Here is a 13404-nt window from a genome sequence, read left to right as displayed (position 1 = left end):
TATAACGAATGTAGACGTTAGTGTCACACATCATATCAGTTATTAACACGGCACAGTGTTTTAGAAACCCTCAAAATCGGACATGATTAAGTTAATGCCATGAATCGATAGCGTCTTATGTTTCAATCACAAGAGTGAAACTCAAGTGTGCTCATTTTACTTGGTTTTTGAGAAAAAAATTGTGAAAGTTGGCCGTTTTTAAAATTCATAAAAATGAAAAAAAAAACTTTTTTAATAATTAAGAGGGTTTGTAAACTTGTGATATAGCTGATTCGATTGATCATTAAAAGACGCATGTATTGTACTTTATTTCATTTCTACAAGTCAAGTAGTTCCAGAGATTTTAATTATTTTTCATTATTTAGACTTTATTTTTTTTCTTCCATCCTAAACGGAATCCGCAATTTTATTTCATACTGAACAATACTTTGGTATAGCCTCTATGTAGAAATATTTTTATCTTCTGTGGATCGTGTCTTGTACCAGAGATGTATGAATTTTTATTATTTTTATTTTCGCCTATACAATTTTTTATAGCAATGTTTCATCTACGCATTGAAATATAATCTGACGTTAACTATACTCCGATGAAGGGTTGTGTGTGGCACGGGAAGGGGTCCACACTCGTAGGGCGATTGCTAAAACCCATTTAGCAAATTAAATTGTAAATAATACTTTTCTCTAAAGCAGTACTTTCATTACTTCAACCTTGCCAACACGAACAACAAGACATCGAAGATACTAGAGATACCGAACACAGTACAGAGGATGAAAAGTCCATAATAATATAAACGACACAATGTATTTGGCACGGGAGACACGTATTTTTGACGACGAAGTCCCCTTGTAATTATTCTTTAAAACGCCTTATCATATTCCAATGCGTCGATGAAACATTGCTATAAAAAATTGTATAGGCGAAAATAAAAAAAAATAAATTCATATATCTCTGGTACAAGACACGATCCACGAAAGATAAAAACATTTCTATATAGAGGCTATACCAAAGTATTGTTCAGTATGAAATAAAATTGCGGATTCCATTTAGGATGGAAGAAAAAAAATAAAGTCTAAATAATGAAAAATAATTAAAATCTCTGGAACTACTTGACTTGTAGAAATGAAATAAAGTACAATACATGCGTCTTTTAATGATCAATCGAATCAGCTATATCACAAGTTTACAAACCCTCTTAATTATTAAAAAAGATTTTTTTTCATTTTTAGGAATTTTTTTCTCAAAAACCAAGTAAAATGAGCACACGTGAGTTTCACTCTTGTGATTGAAACATAAGACGCTATCGACTCATGGCATTAACTTAATCATGTCCGATTTTGAGGGTTTCTAAAACACTGTGCACGGTAGGTTATATAGGTTTATTTATCCAACCTGTAAATTAAGTTGATCACTGGCCTACCAATAATTTTCATTCACATGGTTGGAAAGTAGCTTGAACAAATGGGAGTTTATTTTTGATAATGTTTCGGAGGCCTTTCCAATTTGTGTTGTGCGAGTAGGGATGCCACCATTTGATTGAAGCCATATAAATTATAAATTCCGTTGTATGGTTTTTAATAATTACGGGTCATATAGTACATAAATCGTCGGTAACTTATTTCGAATTGCCTAACAAGTTCGCTGGATGTTTGGTGGCAGTCCTATCGAGTCTACGGAACCTCGCTGCAACGCTTTCGTTCGCATTTAGTTTCACCGCGAGGCTAAGTAAGCTAAGTTTGTTCGATGCCAAATTATAATCGATTGTAATCATCTCGTTAGTAACTCGAGTACTCGCTATTCATTTGACGTGAACGCAACACTACCGTTGCGATTCTTATTCGTATATTGCTTAATGCATTTCTCTTTATTATACGGTGGCTACATCAACCCATCATAGATGACTTTCCTCAATGTATTCTAAACTGTAAAGTAACTAAGAATAAAGTTAAAAATCCATTGGGGAAATTCGTCACATTGTGGCAGGTTGAACCGCTCGCGACTGTAACTTATTTTAATCCGATATATTTTGACCTTCCTGTATAGTACAGTTAGACGATTAAACCGTTCGGAAATAATTTTGTAGATTTTGTTTACAAATTTGTATACATGCGGTGAAGTGTTATCTTAGATTTTCTATGGTAGACAAACTAGTAGATAAAGCTGTAATATGTGATAAGAGTGGCTGTAAGAACTTGTATTTAATTTTTATTGTATCTTCCCTGTTAATCACTTGTGTACTCGGTAAATTAATCTCGGACGTTTAAAGTAATGTTTTGCTGTGTACAATTATTTAGACCCGTTAGGTATCATATAGGTACGATACAATGTAAGCTAAAAGCATTTTTAATTTTAATATCCCGGATGACATTTTTGAGCATTTGTGAGATCATTGTTAATGTAATTAATGTTAATGATAAATCATAATCTTCCGCGAGCCTAATTAAGTATCCTATATTGATACCTAGAAGAAAACCTATTGAAATAAGATCATTAACTTCTGTGTACCTACTTATGGCTACTTGTGTCGATTCATTACGTACATTGCGCTTTCCTACATTAGTTCTAAGTCTAAGCCCATTAGCTTAGTTAAATATTATATTAATTTAAAAATTGAAGTTGTTTCAATAAATAATTTTAATTTTGAACATTGGTATTATTTTATTCCTTTACCTTTACAGGGATATCTAGAAATAGACCTAAAATAAGAGCTACGACCTAAAATATTTATTGTTTTTTTTTATAACTAGTTCTTCGATATCTGGGTTCGATTCCTAGGTACGCATACGAAATAATAATGGCAATGGTTATCAATCTATTTATTAGTCGATTGTAAGCTCAGTATTCTGGTTAAATAAAAAAAGACCCGAACAATGATTCTATGAATTTCTAATGCATTTTGGCAAGTATAGTATTGATAAATAATTGCTACCTTGAGGAAAAAGAAACGAAAATTTATGCGAAGTAGTAAGGAAGCAGCTATTTTTGTTTATGGAAAAGAAAACTACATACCTATTATGTGTACTTACCTAATTTAATTATGATAATTTAACTTACGCGGGCGCCAAACGTCAAAGTCATTAAGTCGCAAACAATCAAACTACCCTCACATAACAGATAGCAGCATTTGCACCCAACCATCACCGGATCTTATGTATCGTGGTGCACTCAGTTGAACCTTGGACGCCGCCGCGATAACCGGCGCGCGCTGCTCGTACTTACACAATACGCCGCCCGAGGGTTATCGAGACATTGTAAGTTTTGTAACAGTGTTGTGCAACATTGAAGCCGGTGAATCGTGGTGTTTTGGAACTGACCCTCCAGTCGAACAGTGGTGGGTATGACAAGCTATTTCATTGTAAGTAAGATTTATTAAACAATTTAGGGAAAATCTATCATAAGATTTATGTGTAAATAACTCTCAAATAACAATGGGCCTTTTAAATTTTATATTTGTTTTTCTAAAAACTTAGGTTGATTCTATAAAATTAGCAAAAAAGCTAGTCTTTTCCAAAAGTACCTAACTAAGAAGTTTGAACCAGACGATTTTATAATATTTCATTAAAATAAATGAAATAACTTCATATCTATAAACTAATTGCCGCAAAAATTATACTTGAGCCTTGAGTTTTACTGGTTTTACTTCAAAATTCCAGATTTTATCTTCGCACTGTTTATTTTTGTTTCAAATTTTTGATATCAAAGTCGGGACACTAGCGGGATAGGAACGATACCGCTATCTGCAGCAGGTCACGAGATAGCCGAGTCAAGACGAAACCACGTCCGCCTCGCGTAGTTTGTTGCAGCTATTCAGTCATTTTTGAACCAACAATACTACAAAGTGGTATTAAAACAGAAAACCAAAATAGGAAACGGCACGTCACAAACCAATAACACGTTACTCCAGTAAACAAAGCATGTAATTTTGTAATTGTTTTACAAACAATCGCTCGTTTAGTACCAATTGCACAATCTAAGATTAGTAATATAATACCTAGTCTTGGATTAGCAACTGCTAATTAACTAATGACCTGACAGTTGGTTCAAAAACAGACACAATATCGTCACAAAATGGCAGTAAAAAACAGAAAAGGAAACACTTAAATGCCTACAACATCACAGTGGTCAATCTAAAGTCACGGTTTACATGTAACTTTGATCCCGACCTGTAAACAATAAGCTAGCACGAGTAGTTGTTCAACATGAGATCACTCTGTTTTATCTCTCACACGCAAATCAAACCAGGGTTAAATATCTATCAGCGTAAGAATGGTCTCGTTGCACTCATCGCCCACGTAACAATCATTAGCACAGCATCTCTCTTACATACAAACATAAATAGTTCATAGTTCTCATAAATCCGTCAACAAAAGTTTATCTCGGAAACAGATTATTCGTTCATACTGCTAACCTTTGCCTGCAGATCTGTCCGTGCCGATATACTAAGTTCATCACAATAATAAAAAGTCATAATAGTAATAACATATTTTTGCAAATAGGCTTTTACTCGTATTAAACGCTTTTATTCACTATACATACATATACGCATCAGGACAGCAGCGGCATGTTTAATGACGAAGTAGGTAATGTAAAAATATTACGGTACTCGTAATAGTGATGTAAATAAAAATAAAGTCGAAAGATTCCCATTTCCGCAATCAGATACAAAAATCAAACTCCTCAACAAATGTCATCTTACGTCTGCATGTTTATCTCATGAATGAACCGACCTTTCACCACGGCCGTAGTGGCCAGAGAAAGTAAGTCTCTCCGCGTTTGCATCAGACTCGCATTTGGAGCCGTGCGAATACAAATTAATTGACATTAATGTTAAAACAAAGACAGTGTACACTCCATTGCTTCACGAAATAGGTAAGTTATCTAATCAGGAATATTGAGTAAAATATTTAATAGTTTTGTAAACAATTTTAAGACCGATAACAATTAGCATCCTGGATGCGATGTTTTTACATAAGATATCGATTAATTATTTGGGCGCCATAATTAAACAACACACATTGTCATTGATAATGTATTGTACAGAATCTTTCCTACCAGATTCTTTTATAGTTCGTTCGTTTGTTGTAGTAAAGTTGAAAATTTTATTAAAACTTATAAATAAAATTATTATAAAACTTTTAGCTTTATAATCGTTAGTTATTACCTAAATAGTAGGTATTATTAATTTGTAAACAATCAACTGAAATTGCTTTTAATTTGTTTTAATTAAAACATTTTACTTTCCACCCTTTTTAGCGCGAAAACTTATATTATTGACTGGACTATTGCTAGTGCTTCTCCCAAACATCGCATCTGTGATTTCGAATTTCTCGCTCACAGCGAGTTACTGCATAGAGGACAGTGACAGATAGATCCGAAAATACGGACACAGCTTTAGCCGTGGCTTTAGATTGATGTAGAATTTATTTATCATCAGCGGCTTAGTGACTAATACAGAAGCTTATTAAAAGTGCCTTGAACTCTAAATCTAAAGCAAGATAAATTGATTTACATTGGTAATCTTTCTGGCCGATAAATAAGTTCATTTATTCAAGGCTATCGATTTTATTTTATTTTATTTATTTGGGAAATCAACGGCGATACATTATGGTAATATTATACATTAGTATTGAATAAAACTTACAGCTAATTACAGATTTCCACAGAATATCATATTGAGTTGGAAATGTCGAATCGTTTAGATAACCACATAACTATAAATTAAAAATAATAAAATAAACTATGCTGACACTAAAACATTAAATGAAACACAAAACATATACACATTACACATTATGCTCCTTGTGTGTTCGTGTGTGTGTGTGTGTGTGTGTGTGTGTGTGTGTGTGTTTGGCCCACCCACTGATCAGGCATCTTTTAGCACTTTAATGGCTTGTAACCTAAATTTTACCTTGCTATAGTTAAATAGGTCAATCTCGCTGAAGTACTGGTTATACACTCGCGGCAAACGTGATACAACATTTAGAATAATTTTAATTTAAATTATGTACCTACTTCTTTTATAGAAATTGAAAGTAATTAATAATTATTCTAGACGGATCACTAACCCAATTTAGCTGTACAATTTTCATAACATCGTTAGTCACTGAATCGTGAATATGTGTACCTAATAAGCGCAATGCATGCAACATAAATGCATAGTACATAACAAAACTCATCAGTATTTATAACGGCCTGTGGTTCCCAGCTATACTCAATAGTTTAATGCTTAATATTTGTATATTGTTATTAAATCGAATAATATATTTTAATCGAAAAAGGAAGGGCTTAGATCTAAAATTTTCTTATTGTCTGTTGTGAAAATCAGGGCAAAACTAACTCAATTTTTTTATTTCTAGGCGATTACTAAAGGCAACTGCACACATGAGCACAAAATAGGCTGTGACGAAAATGGGCACGCGAAAGAAAGGTGTGCGCTCGCGGCTTGCAGAGGAAATTTACGCGTACTGCGCGTTTTGGATCGCGCTCTCTGCATTACCCGCTTTAGCTATATCTTATGTCGGTAAGTTCTTTGAAGTCTTCAACTAACTGGTCCGTTATTGGTAAACGAGGAGGCTAGCATTGAAACGCTTTCTTAATTAGGACTTTATTTGTATAAAATAGTGACACAGTTTTAAATGAAGGCAACTTCTCTGAGGGTCGGAATGAATATGAAAACATCTGAGGAAAAGGTGCGGGAGTTCCCAATTCGCTGATATTATGTGGTTCATCCACCAAGTATTCGCCTCGATGTAGTTAGTATTATAAAATCAAAATTATTGGGTACACAGTTTGATAAACTCATATTGACTTGGTCAGTGAATCGTGATATCTCTATCGACCAAATGTCTGTCGCTTATTTGTTTGGAACAATGTTTTCTCAAACTTATCACACAGAGAGAGTTCCGTCCCGAGTATCTTGAGGCAAATGTTTACGATTCCTTTGAACCCATTATCGTGTTTTCAGACAAAATATAATAATACGAGTCATCATTAGTGTTGAACATATAGGTATTTGTTTCTGATAATGACTCATCGTAAATTGGAAAGGGTCCACAATAATTAACATCTTAAGACTTTTCTTTGTCTGAATTAAGCATAAACAATATAATGTGTTTATTGAGTTTATTAGTCGGAAAACATCAAACAATAATGCCTAATGGTCAGAAATATTTTTCACCGAGACTACTTTGAAATATGCGGCATATTATATGATTATATGCCTTAGTATGCCTACCTAGATTGCGTCTCTAATTTATATGCTCAAGCAACCTAAGTTCATTCTGAGATTAGCTTATGCACAAATACTAGAATAACACAACAAACAAGGAGGGACAGACCGCAGTGATTTTGAGCACAAACAAATGATGTCATCTCCATGCGAAAACCAATTAACATTTCCAATTGGAAAGATTGTTATTTCGACTATTAAAATTATTTCTTTTCTTCTCTTTCTTCCAACAGTGGTGAGAGTAAGCAAGCACTTATGGCTGAAGCTGCTGTCGAGCCGGTACCCTGGCTTGGAGTTCATCAGAACAGATACTGTGCGGTCGCTACTCGACACACATAGGAACCAGGGCATTATCAACGTACTACTTTCTATTAAAGGTAAAAACCAAATCTTACTAATGGTAGCCGTATTCTACCGAAAAAAGGGAAACTGATATGCTTGCAGCATTTCCCAATTATGAAGCAGAAATTTAAAAAAAGAGACCACAAAATCTCGGACACGGAAAACCCTTTTTGCCACTAGGTAAACACATTTAATTTAAGGTCGCTCTTCAGACAGAAGTGAATTCCTCATACATCATATTTCTTTACAAAACCTCGGTCAACATTTTAACAAAACTCTCTTTCAAAGGCACTCCAAACGCTGAAGACATAAAGCAGCAGCTCATCGACCACGTGATCAACAGACGGGACAAGAACGGAGATGTCATGTTCCCACGACTGAGGCACCAGCTGGTGTCGTGCTGGGGCAACTACGCGTGGGACGCCAGTCAACCCTTCAAGCCTGAGAACCATCTGATCGTAGCCACGGCTGTGTACAGGGGAAGACCTGTGTCTGACAATAACATACAGGTAGGTCTAGTCCAGGTCTAGTGCCTAGTTGGGGTGTGATGGTGACCTCCTCGTGGTGCACCCTGGGCTACGTCCGCGTGGTCTATTCACGCGGGCGGCTAACTTGCAGGTTCTCGTCAACTCGGCGGGCCTGTCGGGCAACCCGTAACTCACAATTGAGAGGGCCGGGGGCCGTCGAGGCATTTGCCCGGGCCACGATGCAGGGGACATCTTTAAAAACCCCCACAGGTGGGGGCTGGCGGGGCATTTGCCCGGGCCCATTCTTTGAAGGGCCGCACTCGGTACTTCTCTAATCAGCAGAACTGACTGAGCAGCGACATGAAGCAGACCGTAACCTGCTACGGCGGGCCGGGGGTCCTGTTGTACCAGGGCCGCGAGGAGAAAACCTCTATAAAAAATAACTGGAGGAGGGAATTGGGGGTTTCTCGAAGCCGGAGAGGCTCGCTCTTGAGCGAGCTATAGCCTGAGGCGGAGCTGCGGACGAATGTCCAACTAGGACAATAACTCCCAACTCCGCTTCTTGGGCTCTGGTGGAAACCGTCGGGTTTTAGTGGGTAGGTCCCGTCTTTAGGCGGGGATAGGGGATAGGCCGTGGTTAGGCGGAGAGAGTCCCACATATTAACCCACTGGCCGTCCCCATCGACCAGTGGGTTATGCGCAAAGCATTTCCCGACGTTAAAAATAAGGTCTAGTGGCTAGTTAGCGAGTTTGACTGTATTAGGTCATTGATTGAAAAATCATTGCGTAGTGTTATCAGTTTGTTCAGGACACTACAATCTTGAATGAACCCGATTATCAGAAAAGAAAAGTTCCGTTAAGTGCATTAAACTATAAGTCCGAATGAGTCATGCCAGGCGTCTGCAGTGGCTCACCTGCTATCTGACTCCTCTGACCCCTCTCGTTATATCGTTAAGTTAATAGTAGCATTGATCGCTAGTCATAATAAACTCCTCTAGGTATTATCTTTCTTTTTTCAGGATTACGTCAGCGAGATAGTATCAAAATACTTCCCCAGTGAACAGCCACCATGGCAGTACATTATCATCCCCTGCATGTCGCCGGAGCCAAAATACTACGTGTTAGTGCGAGTCCACCATCTGCTCCTCTCTGGAGAGCGGTCTATCAACATCGGCGACTTACTCCTCATGGAACAACTACCCCAAAGGGAAAGGATTGAGGAACCCAGCGAGTATACCCAGCAGAGTCCATTGGCTAAACTTTTCCCGTCGCCTTCAGCTATACCCGAGTTGTGGGAAAAAGTCAACGAAAACTTATCAAACGCGTGGAATGAGTTCGTCTCGGAATACGACCCGGTTGAGAGTCCGCGGGCTTTAAAATCTTTACCAGGGGCATTTCATGTAGCCGGTCTGATATTGATATCGAGTGTGAGCGTGTTGAGGGAACTGACAAAGAAACGCTCGAGCGAAAGACGTGTGAGCTCGGACCCGCCGGTAACCGCTACGACGCTGCTGGCTGCTATACAGAGAGAATGCAAGAGGAGGAACTTGACCATACCAAAGGTAAAGATTTTTTATACTTTATAAAACTACTAGCTGACCCGGCGAACTTTGTTCCGCCTTAATGGCAATAAATAAGCAGACTTTTTTTTATTTCGAACGGGATACAATGTATCTTATATCCTTCTCCTGGCTCTAAACTACCTCCCTGACAATTTTAAGCTAAATTGGTTCACCCGTTCTTGAGTTAGGTATAAGTAAGATTTCAAGAAACCCTATCACAACTTTCCAATAGACTATAGGAATAGGAGATTGTTATAATTCTCATAAGGCCACAGATGGAGTTATAATGAGAATTGACAGGCATTCAATGTCTCGAAAAAATTTTCAAGAAATGCAAGCTTATCTACAATGCTTAATGAAGTGTCCAATGAATTATAATGTAACTGTAGGAATTTCATTACTTTCCAGATATTGATCTCACCGCTAGTCACAGCTGACCCTCGCAAATGGCCGCGCCGTTTATTTAACGTTGCATTGACAACCACAAAGTCCATTATCAAGCTGCCTCTTCGACTCAGAGACGAGCTGGTTGCACTTAACGAGCTTCGAACCACCGGCCAAGTGAAACAGTTCAATACATTAACTTGGCAATATGCAGAAATAGCTCAGCTGTGCGCGCGCGCAGTTAGCGAGGCGTGGCGAGGACTGGTGGAAACTTACAGAGCGCCGTCGAAATTATGGGAAGACACGGTTAGGGCGGACGATGGAAAACGACATCTGTTGCAGACCGTTTCGTTGTGTGGACGGAAGGTGAGGCCAATTTTTCCTAATACTGTTACGTAGTGTTGAAGTTGGGTATTATGATACATTACTAGTTATTAGGGGACAAATTACATAAGTAGGTTACGTTACGTTTTGTTATGTCGTTTTCAAGTTTTATTTGACTGAGCTATTTTACACAATAACATTATTCAATACAAATTAAACAGCATTATTTTCCACTTCTTTGTTTTTGCTTTGTTTTGTTTATGGTAGCTCGTAAAAAAATTCTGGTATAATTTTAAAATTATTGATTATTAGATAAAACTAGGATCGTGTTGTGTAATGCGAACATAACAGACAGATACTAGTGCGTAGTTTAAGAATTACAATTAATTTTCTTTTTTTGTTATTTTAGGTCATTGCCTGGTCCAGACCCGTGCCCCGTGCGGGCATCGAACGGGCGGCCCGAGCGCTCGGAGTGTCGTCTACAGACATAGCTCTCTACGCAGCCACGGACGGGCTTAGGGCATACTTCGAGCAAGCGCAGCAGGACAAACCAGAGGTTGTTCTGACGACGGCCAGAGCGGCCTCTGAAGACTTTTTGTTCGCATTCGCAGAAGGCAACGGGAAGAGTTATAAGAAATCACAAACGGGTGGTAAGTTGGATTCGCCATACTTATATTTAAGACGTTGAAAGACATAACTACAAAAGTAGCTATGCCATGGGGAGCAGGGCTTATAAAATGTTACGTAACCAATATCTGTTTAAGGACATAGGGACATAGGTACTCTTGATATTCTTATAATTATAGATCCGCATGCTTTTGCAAGACAACCTATATTTTGAGATATCATTCGTGTCTCTTAGCTACAATTAGCGCGTTTAGGAGGTTATCACACTGCGTCGCGCTCCGCCGCGGAGCGCGGGACGACAGATTTAATCATTGTATGCAAGTACGTCAGTTTGTATAGAAAACACGCGCGGCACTTCACACTGACAACGCGTCCGCGCGCGTGATTTTTATATGAAAATCACGCGCTCCGCGGTGGAGCGCGGCGCAGTGTGATAACCGCCTTAAACACTAGGTAAGCCGCGGCGGCGGCGGCATAGTGTGTAAAAGCGTTTATGTATACAGAGAACACTAAACACGAAATGAGACAACAAAACTTCATCATCATCATCATCAATTCAGTCATAGGACGTCCACTGCTGAATATAGGCCTCCCCAATGTTTTCCATGTTAATCGACTGGTAGCGGCTTCCCTACAACAAAACTTATGATAAATGTTTTACGGGTAATATCTCTTTTCCAGGTATGATCTGCCTATCCCTACCAATAGGCGCGACTCCCCGCCGTATAGCATCCGTGGTAGAACAGGCCTGCAACCGGCAGACGGCGCTCGCAGGCGCCTGGGCCGCGCAGGCCCGCTGCGGAGCCCTAACCAGGGCGGTGCCTTCGCCCTTCGCGAGACTCACTCTGAACATGCTGTCGCGAAGATACGCGGTCTCGTATGCAGAAATTAACACGCCGGTGCACGCTTCGCAAAGGACAACGCTTTGGGGACAGACGGTCGATGCTGTGGTGTATTGGAGGCCGCCGCAAGCGAATATCAGTAAGTTAAATATTTACTTATTTATTTTTTCATGTTTACGTTTTTGACTACAAACAGTGGCTTTTTCTGATTATCTGCCACAGAGGAAAAAATCCCAGCTTTATTCTCCTAGCAGTACTTCCATACATTTTCACCCATCTACATATACTAATAATATAAATGCGAAAGTAACTCTGTCTGTCTGTCTCTCTTTCACGCCTAAACCACTGAACCGATTTTGATGAAATTTGGAATAGAGATAGTTTGAGTCCCGGGAAAGGACATAGGATAGTTTTTATCCCGGTTTTTGAAACAGGGACTCGCGCGATAAAGTTTTTCTGTGACAGACAAAATTCCACGCGGGCGAAGCCGCGGGCAAAAGCTAGTAAATAGCATCGTCGAGAATGTAAACAAGACCTTTATTTCGGTCTACTAGTGCTGTCCTGGCTACTCAGGTGTTATACATAGTTCCTTATCTAAACAAAGAGACGTAAATATTTAATCGCTAAAAACCCTTTCGTTATTGCAGGCATGTCGCTGACAGTAATCCAGTACGCCGACACCGTCCGCTTGGCCGTCATGACCGACGCGCGCCTGTCTCCTTCCCACACGGTCCCTGCCCACCGCTGGGCAGTGGCTATTGACCAGCTCATCGCGAAGGTAGACCAGGAAATCGCCAGGATCGCTGCGCAAGCGCAAGTCCAAACCATTCCTCTTATAATCACGCCGCCAGAACCACAAGAGATTAATACTGAACAGGATGCCCAGTCTGAAGCTTCAACTAGCTCTCTCAGACCGCCTACAGCTGAGGTCGTCAGTCCACCGCCGGTCAGACGACGCATCGCCAATAAGTGAAACTAGTTTTAGGTAGTTTAGATCATTTTATAGTGTAATAATGCCGATTCAATAAAGCTCATAGCACACAGCATGAGCCACGAATCGTTGTAACTTTTTCGTTATAAATTATAAATAAACGGTTGAAGAAGCGTGGCTCGACTAGAGGTAATTTAGTAGAGACTTAAAGTATGTAGTGTGTACCACCACTGTGTACTACAGGCTTTAAGTTGAATTTTGTGAGAATAGTATAGCTAGCTATGCCACGCCCAAACAACGGGAGTTGGCTAAAATAATATAGTCTTTCAAATGTGGATGATTTTCAGAATGTGTATTGAATTCATTTGACGTATAGCAACTTTGTATAATATGAAATATCACAGCACTCGTATAATCTAAAGTCGTTCTTATAACCAAAGGTAAACTATGACATAATGTTAATTAGTTAGGATTTTATGCAATCTTAGTTTTACTTGTGTAATATTTTATAAATTATTTCAACGATTAAATATTTTTATATTCTATGATTTTGTTTTAGTTTAAAATCGTCCTAATTCAAGGACAACACGAGCTATTTTTGCAGCTCAACTGTTATACATTTTCTGTCATCATGTACAGTCAGTGCGGCGTCAAATAGTTCGTGACTCCCAAATTAGCCAATAAGTTCGCAATACGTTT

General features: G+C 38.8%; 1 protein-coding gene across 3 annotated transcripts; it reads left to right on the top strand.

Moving 5' to 3' along the window:
- Window positions 1-3150: 3150 nt before the first annotated feature.
- On the top strand, window positions 3151-13250 carry LOC114365184 (uncharacterized). Of its 3 annotated transcripts, none has more exons than XM_028321680.1 (9): window positions 3151-3329; window positions 6355-6518; window positions 7460-7603; window positions 7857-8077; window positions 9055-9597; window positions 10006-10347; window positions 10715-10955; window positions 11614-11913; window positions 12422-13250. In XM_028321680.1, exons 2-9 carry the CDS (start codon window positions 6407-6409, stop codon window positions 12745-12747), a joined length of 2229 nt encoding a protein of 742 aa, XP_028177481.1. In that variant the 5' UTR covers window positions 3151-3329; window positions 6355-6406; the 3' UTR covers window positions 12748-13250. The 3 variants fall into 3 exon arrangements, with proteins under 3 accessions (XP_028177481.1, XP_028177482.1, XP_028177483.1); XM_028321681.1 differs by having other exon boundaries at window positions 3151-3353; XM_028321682.1 differs by lacking the exon at window positions 3151-3329 and adding an exon at window positions 4782-4867.
- The last annotated feature ends 154 nt before the right edge of the window (window positions 13251-13404 follow it).

The sequence above is a fragment of the Ostrinia furnacalis genome, unplaced genomic scaffold, assembly GCF_004193835.3.
Source record: "Ostrinia furnacalis isolate ACB-3 unplaced genomic scaffold, ASM419383v2 OfSCF7560, whole genome shotgun sequence".
In the NCBI taxonomy this organism is placed as follows: Eukaryota; Metazoa; Arthropoda; class Insecta; order Lepidoptera; family Crambidae; genus Ostrinia; species Ostrinia furnacalis.
The sequence above is the reverse complement of the archived record's forward strand: the minus strand, read 5'-3'. Positions and strand labels throughout refer to the sequence as shown.